The sequence below is a fragment of the Scatophagus argus genome, chromosome 10 (genome assembly GCF_020382885.2).
Source record: "Scatophagus argus isolate fScaArg1 chromosome 10, fScaArg1.pri, whole genome shotgun sequence".
Taxonomy (NCBI): Eukaryota; Metazoa; Chordata; class Actinopteri; family Scatophagidae; genus Scatophagus; species Scatophagus argus.
The window spans coordinates 6,500,499-6,515,909 of record NC_058502.1 but is presented as its reverse complement, the minus strand read 5'-3'; the positions used below and the strand labels follow the sequence as shown (position 1 = coordinate 6,515,909).

At 43.2% G+C, this 15,411-nt stretch overlaps 1 protein-coding gene across 5 annotated transcripts in view; it reads right to left on the bottom strand.

Moving 5' to 3' along the window:
• The window catches only part of sdccag8 (SHH signaling and ciliogenesis regulator sdccag8), a 41,841-nt gene extending 29,377 nt beyond the window's left edge, over positions 1-12,464 (bottom strand). The window contains exons 1-14 of one of the 5 annotated variants that reach the window (XM_046402455.1): positions 12,100-12,464; positions 11,362-11,523; positions 11,124-11,209; positions 10,861-10,974; positions 10,625-10,750; positions 9,821-9,916; positions 9,630-9,694; positions 9,349-9,549; positions 8,977-9,115; positions 8,675-8,827; positions 8,334-8,468; positions 7,403-7,519; positions 6,778-6,920; positions 6,626-6,688 (exon numbers count right to left, since the gene is read on the bottom strand). In XM_046402455.1, coding sequence (XP_046258411.1) covers positions 6,626-6,688; positions 6,778-6,920; positions 7,403-7,519; positions 8,334-8,468; positions 8,675-8,827; positions 8,977-9,115; positions 9,349-9,549; positions 9,630-9,694; positions 9,821-9,916; positions 10,625-10,750; positions 10,861-10,974; positions 11,124-11,209; positions 11,362-11,523; positions 12,100-12,166 — 1,667 coding nt within the window. In that variant the 5' untranslated portion in view covers positions 12,167-12,464. The remainder of the gene's footprint in view (positions 1-6,625; positions 6,689-6,777; positions 6,921-7,402; positions 7,520-8,333; positions 8,469-8,674; positions 8,828-8,976; positions 9,116-9,348; positions 9,550-9,629; positions 9,695-9,820; positions 9,917-10,624; positions 10,751-10,860; positions 10,975-11,123; positions 11,210-11,361; positions 11,524-12,099) is intronic. The other 4 variants (XM_046402459.1, XM_046402457.1, XM_046402456.1 and 1 more) reach the window with 4 other exon arrangements.
• Positions 12,465-15,411: the final 2,947 nt, after the last annotated feature.

Here is a 15,411-nt window from a genome sequence, read left to right as displayed (position 1 = left end):
GCACTCAACAGAAATGAGTAAAACATCTGTGAATCTTGAACTTGATAAAAACCACTGATGTTGCACACAAAGCTTAGTGCTGAAGGTCAAGTGGAGAAGCTACATAGTGGCATGCGCTACAAAGTCACAGCTAGTTTAGCTCAAGACCCAGCTTTCAGAAATCTTATGCTTAGTTAAAGTGATAATGAAAGGTTAGGAGCATAAACAGAGGAATGGAAACAACGAAACAACAACAAGGAGTATTTGCTTGGATGAAGGATTAAAACACATCAAGTCTGTGGCTTTATTTTGTTCTCCTTCATGTTTTTAGCAAGCACACACACAACTGACCTACTCTCGCCAATGTCAACATTGAAAGGTCGTGAAGAGATGAAAAGAAAGTTAGGACAAAAACATTCCTGCTCAAAAGGTCTCACTTGCAAAGGCTTAGTGCTGACTTAAACTAAGCTGTACTAAAATGGCTTCCATCTCCATGTTTTAGTGCACATCTCGACAAAAACAGACCTTCTGTTTTAATTACTATCACATTAATACAGACTAACTCACAATTAAAGACCAGAGAAAGAAAGATGCAGCAGGGTGAGACCGTACAGTATGACAGGAAGATAAAAGCAGATGAAGAGTCAAAGAAACTGAAACAAAGATAAAAGACCAAGTAGCTCTCAACAGATTGAGTGAGAGAGACAGCGAGAGTGTAAGAGAGAGAAGAGGTGAGAAGGCAGGATGGCAGAGAGGGCACTCCGACAGCGAGGAGAGAAGAACGCGGCAAGGTCTCGTCACCGGGCCAACGGGCCCACCACTGTCAACATCATGGCACTCTGTGGTACACACACACACGCGCGCACACACACACGGCTGGCCAACGGCCCTCCCAGCTGCCCTATCCGTAACTGTCTGATTAGTTGTGCTAAGCAGCCCCTCCCCTGCCAACCATGGTGCCATCTGCTACCCAACAACATGGCTGCCGACCAGACAAGCACACACACACACGCACACACACACAAAAATACACAGCAAGCCTCATACCTGGCACTGCCCCGCTGCTGTCACACAGAGACACACACATCAAACTTCACCGACACAGGTGTAGCCCAGAGGTATCAACACTTAACATTCGCACAAAGGCATGCACACAGACTCGTCTAATTGCGTGCTCACAGACGAATCAACGCACACCACGAAATCAGGATGCCTCACGTGCATGCGCACACACAAAAAGTAATGCACATAGTCGCTGTAGAGCCTACATGTGTGAGCGCATGTATGCAGTGACAGTGGTTAGGCACCGTTAATGCCAGGTAGAAAGAAAGATGCTGTGCTCAAGTGTGTGTGTTCTTGCTGGCAGCGCTTGAAGGTTCATTATGGCCCCCACCTCTCCTGAGCGACTGCAGCCCGCATGGCGCCCCGGCCCTTTTATTCCGGGCCGTGATTGGACAAGGGCCTCCCGCCGAGTTGGTTTGCAGCAGTTTTGTCGCGCCCAGATTTCACTCCCTGCTCAAAGCGAGCCTCTGGCGGGACGTGGCATCTGCTGCCTCACCTTCCTCATTTACACTTCTCCGCCCTCGCACACACACACACGGTTCTGTTCACCACCTTTCCAGACCTTGCTATCACGATCTACAACTGAGGGGAGAAAAAAAAGAGAGAGAACTAGGTAGACATACAGAAAGAGAGAGAGAGTAGCAGCGTGACATGTTTAATAGAGTTTGGGGAACCTTGTGTATAAGAGTCACAGCAGTTGGTCTGGAGCTTTTTATCTCTCTTCCTCTCAGCATCCATCTTATGATTTCAGGGTCACAGAAAGGAGAATGCGGCCTTAAAACACATGTATGCTATCAAACTCCCCTTATAGCTCTGCCTTCCTGTTTGCCTATCTGTTTCACTCACTTCTTTATCAGTTTTGATTAATGTACTTTATTCCTCATCTCATTAGATTTTCTGAAAGTGTTGGCCCATGTTTGCACTGTAATAGACACCTCGGCCCTTCTCTCTTCACTAAACTTGGGTGAAATGGTATTTAGGAGTGTTCTGAACAACAAGAGGGTGAGGGGAAAAATCCAGTCAAAAATATTTACAACTTAAAACACTATCTGAACAGCACTCATACAATGAAACAGTGTCTAGCATAATGGGCCTGTCCATCCTGTTCTGTTCGCTTAAATAGTACAGAACTAAAGATCTCAAGGCATTTCCAGAACAGGTGAGGCACAAAACCCTCCACCAGAACAAGCCCTGGATGCATCCACAGGGAGACGTCTTCATCACATGCCTGTACTGCTGCAACTGGTTTCTTTCATTTTAAATACTACATCAGTGATCTCCACCATGCAGATTCCTCAAAATGTTTCACCACTTAAAAGTATCCCCAGTAAAGATCAGCAGTTGCCCTCTTTGCTGAGAAGACTCGTGCCTTGACTGAGTCATCTCATGATTCGAGGCCAACAGAAAGTCTGCTCCCATGGCCTTCACACATCTGACGATTTGCTTCAAAGGCCACGGAGGCTTCATTCCTGTGGGCTAATAGAGGCCCAAAAGGTCTTCTACATCTGATTTCCTCCAACAACCAGTTCTTCGATTGCTGCCACTACAGGCACTCATGACCTTCTGATGATGAAGATGCAGGATTATTTTTGTTTTCCAGATGTGGAAGTTGCAGTTAGGACCTGAGCCAGACATTCACAGTTGACACTCATCGCAAGTTCTGTCATAGTGGGTCTGTCCAGCAATGCTGTCCCAATTCACTGCCAATAGATTATTTAACTGAAAGCTCCGCTCCTATTTTCAACTGTGTGCTGACAGTGTTCATCATATACACTCACAGATCAGATTATGAACAGTCATGTTTGAACATTTTCTGTCCCAAGAATCCAGTGTCACAACTTCTCTGTAAGAAAGAGACAGAAAGTAAACTTACACACTCATAAGTATTGTAAACTCCCTGTCCATCTACAGCTCTAAGCAAGCACCCTCATGAACATGAATGCTTGATTTCATGCGGATAGCAGAACTGGTGGAAGATTTGAGCCTCGCAGACTTTCCTCTCATCCAAACCACAAAGCAGGCACACAGGTCTCGACTAACCATGGCTACACTAACACATGCAAACACACATATCTACCCATGCATGTCTATCTGGCATGTGCTGAAACAGAAGTTATGCTGGGCAGTTTTCACTGTGGCCTTTGGGATCTGTGATCCCACAACACGGGGAAAGAAGAGGCTAGATGGAGACAAGGAGAGAAGAAAAGAAAGAAAGTGAAGAAAGACAGGAGCAAACAAACAAAACAAACTTAGTAAAGCCCTCTGCTGGGCTGGGGCCGGGACTAGAGAGTGTGTGTGTGTGTGTGTGTGAGGCGATGTGAACAGAGTGGCGAGGATTAGGACAGATCCTGGGCTGTCCAACTCACAGCTGGCTGATGATCCAATCCTGGAGCACAGCGCAGCGCACCAGCCGCCATGGGACCCCCGGATGCGTGCATGCATCTGTGTGTGTGAGTGTGTCCATTTGTGTCTGTGTGTATAGGCATGTGGATTCGACTGATGTGTGTATCAGTGTGCACATTTGCAGGCATGCTGTTGTACAAACAAATGTGTGTGTCTGTGTGTGAACGTGTGTGCATACGTATGTGTTAATCAGAAAGGAAGGTAGGGCTATCAGAAATCAAACAGAGGCTGTCTGTGCTTCATGTCCCCCTGTTTGAAGGCGGGCTGTGATCATTTGGGCCACAAGAGGAGGACAGAATGAAAGACGGGAGCGAGCAAGTTGCACAGAGAGAATCAAAGAGCTGCTTTCCAAGGCTGGTCATACAAATGCCTTCCAGCCTTGCTTCTGTGAATCTCACACTCTTCCTCTCCACCAACACACATAAACACAGTTATACAAACCAGCCCACTACAGCCACAAAGACTCACGCATGGCTCTGTAGCGAACAACAAGAGAGGGCAAACAGAGGCACGACTACGAATGAACTACAGTTCTGCATAACCCCAGAAGGTTCACGGATAAACAGAAAGAGAAAGAGAGAGAGAGAGAGAGACAGAGGTAACGAGGGGGAGGGGTTTGATCGTTTTGTTTGGAATAGAATGAGAAGAAAAAAGCAAAAGAGAACATGACAAGTGAGGGGGAAAAAGGAAAAACTAAAAAAGGACAAGATAAAGGACATTTTGACAGCCTGAGGTAGGACAAAAGCTGTGAACAAATCTCAATAAGTGTGTACTTGAGGGTGCATCTATGTTTGACGCTTGCTCTCTAAGCTGCTCCAAAAACTTCCCGTTTCCCTGTTTTCTTAGAGGAAAACCTTCATCCGTATATTTAAGACAGTGTCTTAAATATACAATAAACAATTACTGAAACTTCCAATAAAGCCAGCACCCGGCCGTGTGTGTGGAGCTGAGAAGTTATTCTGCTTTTGAACTTCTCTCTCATGTTCACTGTTTTTACTCAGTTATGAAAGAAAGTCCAAAAGTGTGTGCAGTCATCCCCATATTTGAATTATTATTGTGCCTCGCTTCCCTCTACAGCATTAGGCCATTGAATATGACTGTTGGGAAGAGCTTCAAAAACTTTTGTCCTCACAAGTCCTCAGACATCACTCCAGACAAACTAGCTCATCTGGAGCATATCCCGACTGATAAACCAGTCTTCATCTTTTTTTTAACTGATACTAAATGCAAATAAATCCATCAACACAGTGCTGGGTCTAGGGGATGATTTTGATATTGATGTTCTGATAATTAAAAACAGTCAACCAATGTCAGTGGAATCCCAATTGTACAATGACATTTATACTCAAAATATTTTTATTGATATCCTAGCAAATCACTAATGACTCAAACTCTTCAAAGAGATCATCCCAAGTCCCGAATCATCCTTTATGAATATCTTATGTGGCTTCCACTACAGATTACAGAAACACTATAACAGAACATAGAAGTGACATTAATTAAGTGCACCAGATTGTCAAATGTGATAATTCACTTTGCGTTTGGGCTAAATTTAATTTGTGCTATTTTGTAGTTCAGTCATAACAGAGTTTGATAACAAGCACTGATGGTATACGCTGAAAAGACACACAGACACGCAGGTTTAAGAAGCTGTTCATGTACCGCACATAACATTTAACTTCATTCTGACCTTTGTTTTGTCACTGTGCGAATTTATAGTTCTTATAATGGTTACATGTGACCCCTGTCTATCTCTAAATCTGACTTTGTGTCATACCGGATGTGAGCATGTCTTACTACAGCAACAGAAATATCCACATTATATCAGTATCAGAAGAAGCTTTCACTCCTAATGACTAAAATTGAATTTGAATGGTTACATGCTCAGCCAAGTCAACAGCTGTCAAACATCTAGTATGCATCTGTGGACAGATAAAACCATAAACTCTCTCATGCACATACACCCACACACACGGCAGTAAAATGGTTTAGTCCAGTGGCTCCTCTAGTACAGGTCAAAGTCATCATGTTGCCGTATTAATATGCATGCCATTCTCCACAGCTGGCTGCAAAATATACACACGCACACACACTCCTTGTCTCATCCCTTAAACACACGACAACCCGCCATGCGGCCAGTGTATTAGCCCTGGCCAGCTGACAGACACACTTAAACACAGATCTAGCCAGGAGCTGCGGTGGACACACACACACATACCACCAAGCTGACTGACACATAAACATAAATAAACATGCATAAATACACACACACACACACAGATTACACAAACTTGCATCCCGCAGCCTCCAGCACCACAGGGCACCACCGCCACATCTGTGCCCATCTCAGACACCTCGGCTGTGGGCAGCAGGGGTGAGAGAGTGCCCTGGGCGGCTGGCATGGGCTGGCATGGCCCTGGCAGTGGCAGGTGTGGAAGGGAACAGCAGCCAGCGGATGACGGGAGTGGGAACGAGAGGAGAAGGGAGGAACGCAGGAGGACAGAAGAGAAAAAAGTAATAATGGGAAAGAGAGAATGGTGAAAGAGAAGATGATGAGGGAAAAAGAAAAGGATTTGTTCAGAGAACAGAGGATGGCAGTTAACAGTTGAGAGTTAGAGGTAGAGGTAGAAAAAGAGACTGATGAATGTATGGACAGGTGAGATACATTGGTAAAGGATTAACAGGGGAAGTGATACAGGGATTCAGGGAAACAAGTGGGATAGAAAGATACAGAAATAGATTGAAAGAGAGAAGATGGTGGACGGAGGTAAGAGGGATGGGCAGCGCCGGTAGCGCCCGTTGTGAGAACGGGTGCAGGGCACTGGCAGGTGGCACTGAGGCCAGGCTGTCCAGTGACCATCAGACACACATTTCTGTGTGTGTGTGTGTGTGTGTGTGGGTGGGTGGGTGTGTATATGCCAGGGACAGAAGAAAAGCTCAGGCGCCATTCTGGCTCTGCTGGAGCTGTTGCAGAGCTGGGCACTGGCCTGGTGGCTCAGACTGGTCAGTGTGCGTGTGCATTTGTTTGTGTGTGTGTGTGTGTGTGTGCTGCATTATGTTGCGGCATGCTTAACAGGATTAGAGGTGACCTGGTGAGGTCCAGTTGGTACCAGGACCATGGCACAGCGGCACGCACGTGTGTTTATGTGTGTGTGGTTTGTGTAATAGGATTAGTTGTTACCTGGTGCGGTACAGTTGGTGTGCTGGTCTGAACTGGACTGGACTGGGCTGAGCTGGGCAGGAGCTGGGCAGAGGGGAGCACTGTGTTTGTGTATGTGTGCGCGTGTGTGTGTGTGTGAGTGTGGTGGCATGTATAATAGGATTAGGTACTACCTGGTGAGGTGCAGTTGGCGCTGGGCATTTGCCAGCTGTTCTGCTAGGCTCAGGGCTTCGGCCTGCCATTGGCTCCCATCCTTTTGGACCGCCTCCAGATGATGCCGACAGCCAACCAGCTCTGAGCTCAGCCTTTCCACTTCCTGTCCCGCAGAGATGGAAGGAGAGTAGGGGAGAGGAGGTGAGTAAATCTTCCACAACAACCCACCTTATGCCCTCAAGCAAACAAAACATTAGAGGATGATTACAACCTCATGCAAAGGTTGAGTGGGACAATGAATTGATCTGAGGATCTAAAACAGTATTTTGAAATATCAGTGTGATGTATATATTCTGTGAGCTATTCTATTTAATTAAGTCCTGAGTCACTTAAAAGTGCAACCAGGATTTCTTTCTATTACACAGCACATTAAGTCATTATTTACAGTCTGGATAAATTATCCTCATACAGAAGATTTTGGATAAATTTGGAAATAAGTATTTGCTGGGTTCCTGATTTCGCATTTTAGACATCAGTAGAGCTTTCTCAAAAAATAAAGACTGTTTATTCAATTATTGACCAAACCGAGCAATGGCTGACTTAAAAGCTATTTAAGTAATCTAAATAATCAGTGGGTTGACGTACCTGTGCAGCCTTTTCCATCTGTCTGCTGGTCTTGGTGTTGAGCTCGCGAAGCTCTCTCTCTGCCTCCTCTCTCTTCAGCTGGGCCTGGCTGAGCTGATATCGCAGATCCACACACACCTAAAGATCACAACTACGGATTAAAAACAGCCAGTCCTTTGATTAAAGAGTATGACTTCCTGTCTGCTACTTCACTGTTTGTCAGTCATTTTTGCTTTCTATCATCTTAGCCTGCCATTATTTTGAAAGGTCCTTCCTTTCAATCACCAGACACTGTGTCATCAACTCACTACACTATCAGCTACTTTCATTCATTACCGATAATATATATTAGTATTAGGAATCAAAAAATTGTGATTCTGAAAATGTGTTTTCTCTCTGTCTTGTTTTCTCTCAACTGTTCAACAGAAATTAGAGCTGGAATGGATTTGTCTTCAAGACAAGTCTTCCCCAGCATTTGCACATGCAATACTTAAACAAAGCCTTACACTTCACTCTCCATTTTGTCTCTGCTTTGCTACCATTTTCACGCACACATAACCATAACTGTACGACACAACATGGTTAACTAAGCATCTTGACATTTATCCTACATTACTTACACACTCATGTTGAATTTACCCTTGCAACAACCACACGCTAAATACTGAAATATGTAAACCACTGCTGCCATCCAGTGGATTTACAAAGGCATTGCAAGTAGACAGCCCAGGCTGCTCTTGAGTATCTCGAGTGTTCATTACTTCTGTTATCAGAAAGCTAAAGCCATCATCTAGCAGCACCAGCGCATTAGCTGTTGGTGCCACAGCTAATCACTGAGTCACCTGCTTCACTCTATATCTTTTGGCTCCATGCAGCCTTGTCCTAAATCAACAATGATAAGTAACAACGTATACATGTTGTTGACTTTTCTTACACGTTGCACACATTGTACCTTGGTATTGTCTTGTTCCCGGCTCGTAAGTTTGTGGAGAGTATCATCCAGCTGATTGGTCAGTGAGCACTTGTCTCTGTGAGCTCTGTCGAGTTGCCCTTCTAACTCAGCAACACGCTGGGAGAGGCTGGACACCTGACAGATACACACAGTTTCTCCATGGGCATTTCATTGAAAAATAAGAACTCAGTCGACTGGTGACCAAACATCTTACAACATAATGGGTGGTTTTTTAGTTTGTGCATTCAAGTATAGCTCAGTGTTTCAAAGCAACCATAACTGTGGACTGGAATTACACACCTATACAACAGTTCTCTACACACACAAAAAGTGAGATTTACTTTAGTTGCCAGCTCCTCTTTATGTTTGCGGGCCTCAGCTCGGCCCTCCTCTCTAGCCTCAGCCAGTTTCTCCTGCACGACCTGTGCTTCTCGTTCCAGCTGTTCCCTGTGTCGTGCCAGCTCCCTGGACAACTGCTCACATTGTACCTCCATCTGCACACACACAAACAGACACAAAAAGTTTGCCAGAGGTAACAGCCACAGTAGGAAGAAGACAACCTGCCATGAAGCTTTCAGGTGAGTAAAAGAGCTTGAAAAATCAAAAGTGTTTTTAAAAAGGCGTGTCTACATGTTTCTCTGACCCTAGCTTTGTACAGATTTGCTTCTTCTGCCATCTCCACGGCCTGTTTGACCTGGAGACAGGCTGACCACTCCCTCTGTTGCGCCTCCTGCTGACTAGCTCGCACAGCACGCAGAGCCACCACTAACTCATCACGCTCCCTGAAAGAATGACAGACAAAAAAAACACAACTAATTTTGCATCTCTTTGAGAAAACACAATTAATCAGAAAATCTCTAACCGAGACAAAATGAAAGCATTTTAACAAAACATATGTACGATAAGACGATGCCAAATCATTGATGCCAAATCAAATAGTTAATGTATGAAGAGTTGATACATTGTGGCTAACTTGTGACTGATTCACACGATATATTTGTGTGTTTCTACTGACTTTGTGAGTCTGTCAATAGCCTGGACATGCAGATTTGTGTGAGTCCCAGCCAATACAGCCTCGTGTTGTGCACACTTCAGACACAATCCTGACACACGGGGGGCTCCCTCAGCCCTCAGCACATCTGCAACCTGTTTCTCCCTTTGTCTCAGAAGAACCTTCACCTCCTCACACTCCTTCTGACTGACCGACAGATCTTTCCTGAAGATGGAAACCAAAGATGAGTTATGGAGAAACAGACAAGGAAAACGTGCAGGGAACAATTTTCTCTGTACACTGACCTCAGGGACATGACCTGAGCCTCCAAGCTTTCAATCTGGGCCTGGTAGATCACTTTCAGTTGTTCCTAATGAACACAAAAAACTTTTTGATTGATGGTTGTTTGTCAAAGCTTCAGCGAGTGCACATTGTAACTGAATGGAGATGGACAGTTGAACAGCAAGACGGGACAGAACAGACAAATCGTCCTTACCAGCTCATTTTTCCATGCGGTGTGTTCTCCTTTCTGTAGCACATTATAGCTTGTATTGGAGCCTATGTGGCTTTTGGCTGTTGTGCTCTCATTCACCTGAATAAGACATCAGAATAGATGACAAGCCACTTTTCTCAAGATGATAATTCATTTAGAAAATGCCAGTGTCATCCTGAGCATTAAGCTCTAAACACTTCTACTGTATATGTGCAGTTTACATTTCCTCAGATCAATTTGCAAATCCACGCTGCATGTAACAACTTAACAACTGACTTTACCTGAAGATAATACCGATCTCTACAACTATACCGAATTTGTGCAAGAACGTGAATAAAGGCAAATTTAGTGTCTGCAAATCACACTCACTTCATCCTTTATTTGGCATATTATGATGGTACAAATGTACATACTGTGATTGAATTTACCATTCACTCGCTCTGTAGCTTCTTCCCTCAGCCTGGACTCTTATGCAACAAGTGCAAAGCGTACAATTAATCTCTACTTTTCAGGCAGATGCATAAACTTCTCATTCTTCCTGCATATAATATCATATAAGTTTAATTAAGACCGTCTCAGAAGGGGGATGTCATAGCACACTTTGCTCGTGTGATGGTCATCTTGACTATTCCTTGGTTAGCCAAACATCATTCAATAACTAACTTCTGCGGTAAGAACTCCTCTGCTCTCCTCAAGTCCTCCTTGCTCTGGATCCCAAAAATTTACAATCACATTCATTTCACATAATATCACAAGCACGAATCATGCACACGATTTACAAAGGTAATACACATGCATACACATTACCGTGGAGTTTTGTAACGCATAGTCTTTGAGAGATTCATCCACAGCTTTGGATTTGAGGTCTGAATGCAACTTCTCATTCTCCACCACCACCACTCTGATCCGCTGTTTCATCCCCTGCAGCTCTTCCTGAAGTCAGGCACACAGAGAAATGAAAAGAAAAGCATCCAAACTGGCACAAAACGGATGTGCAAATAGACTGCAAATATTGAAACACACACACTCATCTGTTCAAATACCTTGCAGAATTTGACCTCAGCTTCCAGATGTTGGATGTACTCTGACTGGTTGTGAATCATCGGGACCAAATCCTGAAAAGCAGGCAAACTGGACCTTCCCTCCCGCTGTACTCTCTAACATTGAACAGATACAATATCAGTGAGAAGCCCCTTATAGCATGGAGAAAGTACCGTAGCCTGAAAGATAACTCCGCGTCAGGCACTTTTCTTATGTCTAATGCAACTAAATATTTCGCCGTGTAAAGCTGCATACAGTATTCTACCTTTGGAGGAGACTGTTTCTTTGAAGGAGAGAGAGCAGAGGGAACTTCTTTGCACTGCTTCAGCAGAAGGCTCTTCAGCTGATTAACTACGACGCAAAAAGACACAGAGACAAACATGTGCACATTTTAACACATATTCCATTGTAGCTAAGAACAAGACCATGAGCAGGGAAATCTCCAAGTAGTGCACTATACTGTCCATGTCAGACGGTGGCCCCACAACTAATCACCGAGTCACCTGCTTCACTCTGTGTCTTTTGGCTCCATGCAGCCTTGTCCTCTTCGGCCATGGCGGTACTGTGGCTGCCATCACCGCCTCTGAGCGCCTCCACCTCTTCGCCATCATGGCTCAGCTGCTCAAGAGTGCTGCTCAGCTGCTGTATGCTCTGGTTGGCCTGCTCTGAATGCAACGCACACACACACAGACACCAGTTTTATACAGTATATTACTTCAGCACCTCGTGACAGTTTATTTGCTCTCTGTGAACTTGCAGAACTCATTTTATAGCTTAAAGGATTGAAAGAGAGGAGCACAGAAACCAAACACTGAAATAGTGGAGACATACGTCTTAACACCTAAATTAATCTTACAGTTCATTTAAATATTGCTGAAAGGACCAACTGTAACATCATCTTTGTGCAAAAACTCAAAGACAATCCTTCACTTTCTTACTAGCTATGTTGGTATGAGACAAAAGGAAACGTTATGCCAGGGAAATAATTTATATCAGGATGCTCGCTCGTCAGCTGGAAACAGTTTGCCCAAAGAGCAGCAGGTGGCAGTGACACTCTTATCGCAATCTCTCCCTCCTCCTGGTATTTTCAGTGACATAACTCTACAACTCTAACTCGGGCATTTGGTAAACTACATCCTGAAAAGCACCCAGCTGGATCTCAGTTGCCCTTTATATTACCCAAACACTGAACGCACCTCTTTATAGCCGTTAGCAAAATTAGCTCGGCAAAACGAACTTACGTCTTAGCTCCTTTTGGTAAGCACTCAGCTGCTCCGCTTCCTCCTCGTCTGAATCTAACGGTTTCATTGGTGTATAAACGACGTTATATCATGCTATGTTACTAACTTTATATGCTAAGCTAGGGCGAGTAACTACAACAACAACCATATCTGGCACGTCGTAACGGTGAGCGAGTCTCAGCGGTGGTGTGTTCGTTGTAATACACCTGCGTGCCCCCGTGGGCGGCGTGCTCGTTTCCTACAATGTAACGTCAACCTAATTGACCGCCCGGGAGCTGAATCCATTCAGGATGTACCTTGAATACTAAAACGAGGCACCCATCGGCTAACTGCTCCCACTTCCCTAAACTCAGCTGGTTGATGGGAGTTGTAGTCTTTGAGTCACAATAAGTAGTTTATACGCCCGCCCCCTTGTGGTGAATACGGTATATTGCGATTTAATACATTTATTGGAAATGAAGCTTAAGTGTTTTGAAATGAATTCGCTATATTGCGTAAAAATATGCGTAATGGCAGGCATGAATATATGCACATAATTAAGCTTACAGTTTTTTGTGCAGCTGATTACTTATATAGATGATTAGTTATATAGATTTGACAAGATAACGGCTTGAAAAATGTTTAAAAATAATAATAAAAAAATAAAAATAATAAAAAGTTAACGTTTCTGTAGCTACGTGCTCAAAGACCACCTGGCGTCCGTGTTGTTGGGTGCAGATGTGCGGTGCTTTGCTCTGTGTCACTTTCGCTTCTCTTACCGTCTTAGGTGAGTCACCGTTGAGCAATCCCACATGCGTACGCAGACGTGCATACAAAGAGCGTATCACCGATTACAAGGTGATCCAGGGGGCGATTGCTTGTGGGATAACCCAGAATTACTTTCGAATCATAGACATGTCTGTTTGTTGTGAAACTGTGGATATTTCGCGTTAATAAATGCTTGTTGTTATTTTGCCACATTTGTACTCGTTTGTAAGCGGGGTACAACACATTACAGTGCAATGAAGGGGATATAAAGACACGTTTAAGTGTTAAGTAAAGTATGACTCCTCTTATGTGACATGTTTGGACAGACAAAGAATGACTGACAATATAATGTAACGCAGGTTAAGACATGTTTCTGATCTGTTTATGAAGTAAGTATTTGCTTTTACTGTTTTTATTAAATAAGATTTTTTTTTTTATTTGTATACACTTTGTCATCACTCTTATGAAAATCTGTCTCTCAAGAAATTTAGTAGGAAAGAAGTTCAGTATGAAATTGAGTCAGCGATCTTTGTCAAGCCGCTGTTTCTGGTTATGATTTAGGTCAGGAATCGGTTCTCAAGTTCAGCATGTCTTTGTGAGATTTGAGAATAAAGCACATTTACAAAAAAAGTTTTAAATCAGTTTCAGATCCTACAACATACTTTCAGGATTTGTTCGTGTGTGTAATTAAATGTGCTTGTAATTATTACTTTTTTTTAGCTGTTCAGAAACCCTTAAACTTAGAATGTCCTCATATCTGTTTATGTCTATGTAAAAGTGTGTTATAGCCAATAAGTCTTAATGTGGCAGGGTGTAAGTGCAAACAAACTGAGGCAAAGGTGTGAACAGACTAAGAGCTATGAGATTCTTCATCGTACACAGACTGCATGGAGCACGCAGTGATTGTTGTGGTTCTTCATCAGTGGCCACTCTGTAATCAAAATGTGGAAGCTGACTCAAGTTCCAGGGAGAAATGACACAGGCTTGGGGGGAGTTTTTGAATGACAGAGTTTTAAAAATATTTTCGCCTTGTGTGTGTATGTGTGTGTGTGTGTGTGACATACTGTTCGGTGGAAGAGTGTATCTCACATCTATGTTTGCAACTGCTTACAAAAGGGTTAGACAAAGGTAACCATGGATACACCCTCTTCCTATTGCACAGTGACAGATAACTTCCTGTTGAATGAGAGTCCCTGTGCTTTTGATTTTTGCGACATCTAAGCTTTCAGCAAAGGAGACAGTGAGTCAGAATTTGGTGGGTTCATTCATAAATAGACACTGTGGAATCCAGATTTGACATTTTCAGTTTATTGTGACAGTTTAAACACAGAGTTTGGGTCACGAGGATTTAAAATCAGGAGGTTCAGTTGTTCTCTGAATTGAGTTTCTTCTTGTCCCTAACACCTTTTTGAAAACAGTTATTCTGGCACAGTCTCCAGACCTCCAGGTACCCCAGAAGCTCCACACTGGCTGCATATCAATGGCTTTTGGTCATTTTATTCACCAAAATTTGCAGTTTTACCTGCACAAGTTGTTGTTGTTTGTTATCAAGCTTTTTCGACAGTTAACTTTTTTTACTTTTTCAGTCACCTGCTGCATTTGGAAGCAGCAGGAACGAGATGATGCAGTGACAACTAAAACCGTAAAGTAGTGGGCCAGGAGCTAAACGATGCTAAAACGCTCCACAGAGCTGAGGCCACCTGTGGAGGTGGGTGTTAGCTCTCTGTGGGTTTGTCCCTATGATGCACACTTTTTACATTACACAGAGGGATCCATTGTTAATATAAAAATAGTGATTACAGTAGCTTTAAGGAATTTGCACCACAGCATCCAACATTATTATCTAATGCTGAGGCGCTGTTTTCTAGAGTCTTTATTATTTTGGTTTATATTGTTGCTCACGTGGTGCAGTCAATGGAAATTAACCCAAACTAACTGATGCACAGACACTCTGGGGCCAAACAGTATTATTCCAGCATACAGTATGATTGCTGGCTGATATGTAGACAATGCACAGACAGTAGTTGTTTATTTTTGATTCATTTTTACTCAAACATGCTTAAAGTTCATGAATATTCAACTCTACTCCTCCACCAAAACAGGTTTCTGTTTGGTTAATTTCAGATCCTGCTCAATATTGTAAATAATATAGCGTTAATTAAATCTAATTATTTATATGTTCTGCAGGATCTTATTGTAATGTTAATCATATCATGTGATAATTTTAGACAAAAAAATCTGTTGTCCAAATTAGTAAGAAGCAGAGTAGGGATTTCACAGCTTCACCCACTTCCAGGTTGAGTGAGAAGGTAGACAGTCTGAAAAGGTCAAAAGCAGCACAAATTTGTTAAGAACAATGACTGTTGTAAGAACAATAAAGTTGCTCTTTATACTGTGAACTTTGCTGCAGTTTTGACCTCTTCAGGTCGAATGAGTGATTCCAAGAAAATTTTACAATTTAAAAAGAAGCAGGTTATTGATGTGATGTCTTTGTTTTAGACGAATGAAGATGAATCAAGTCAAATCTAATCCATCGCAGTAAAACTCACGTTGATGGTTTTATTT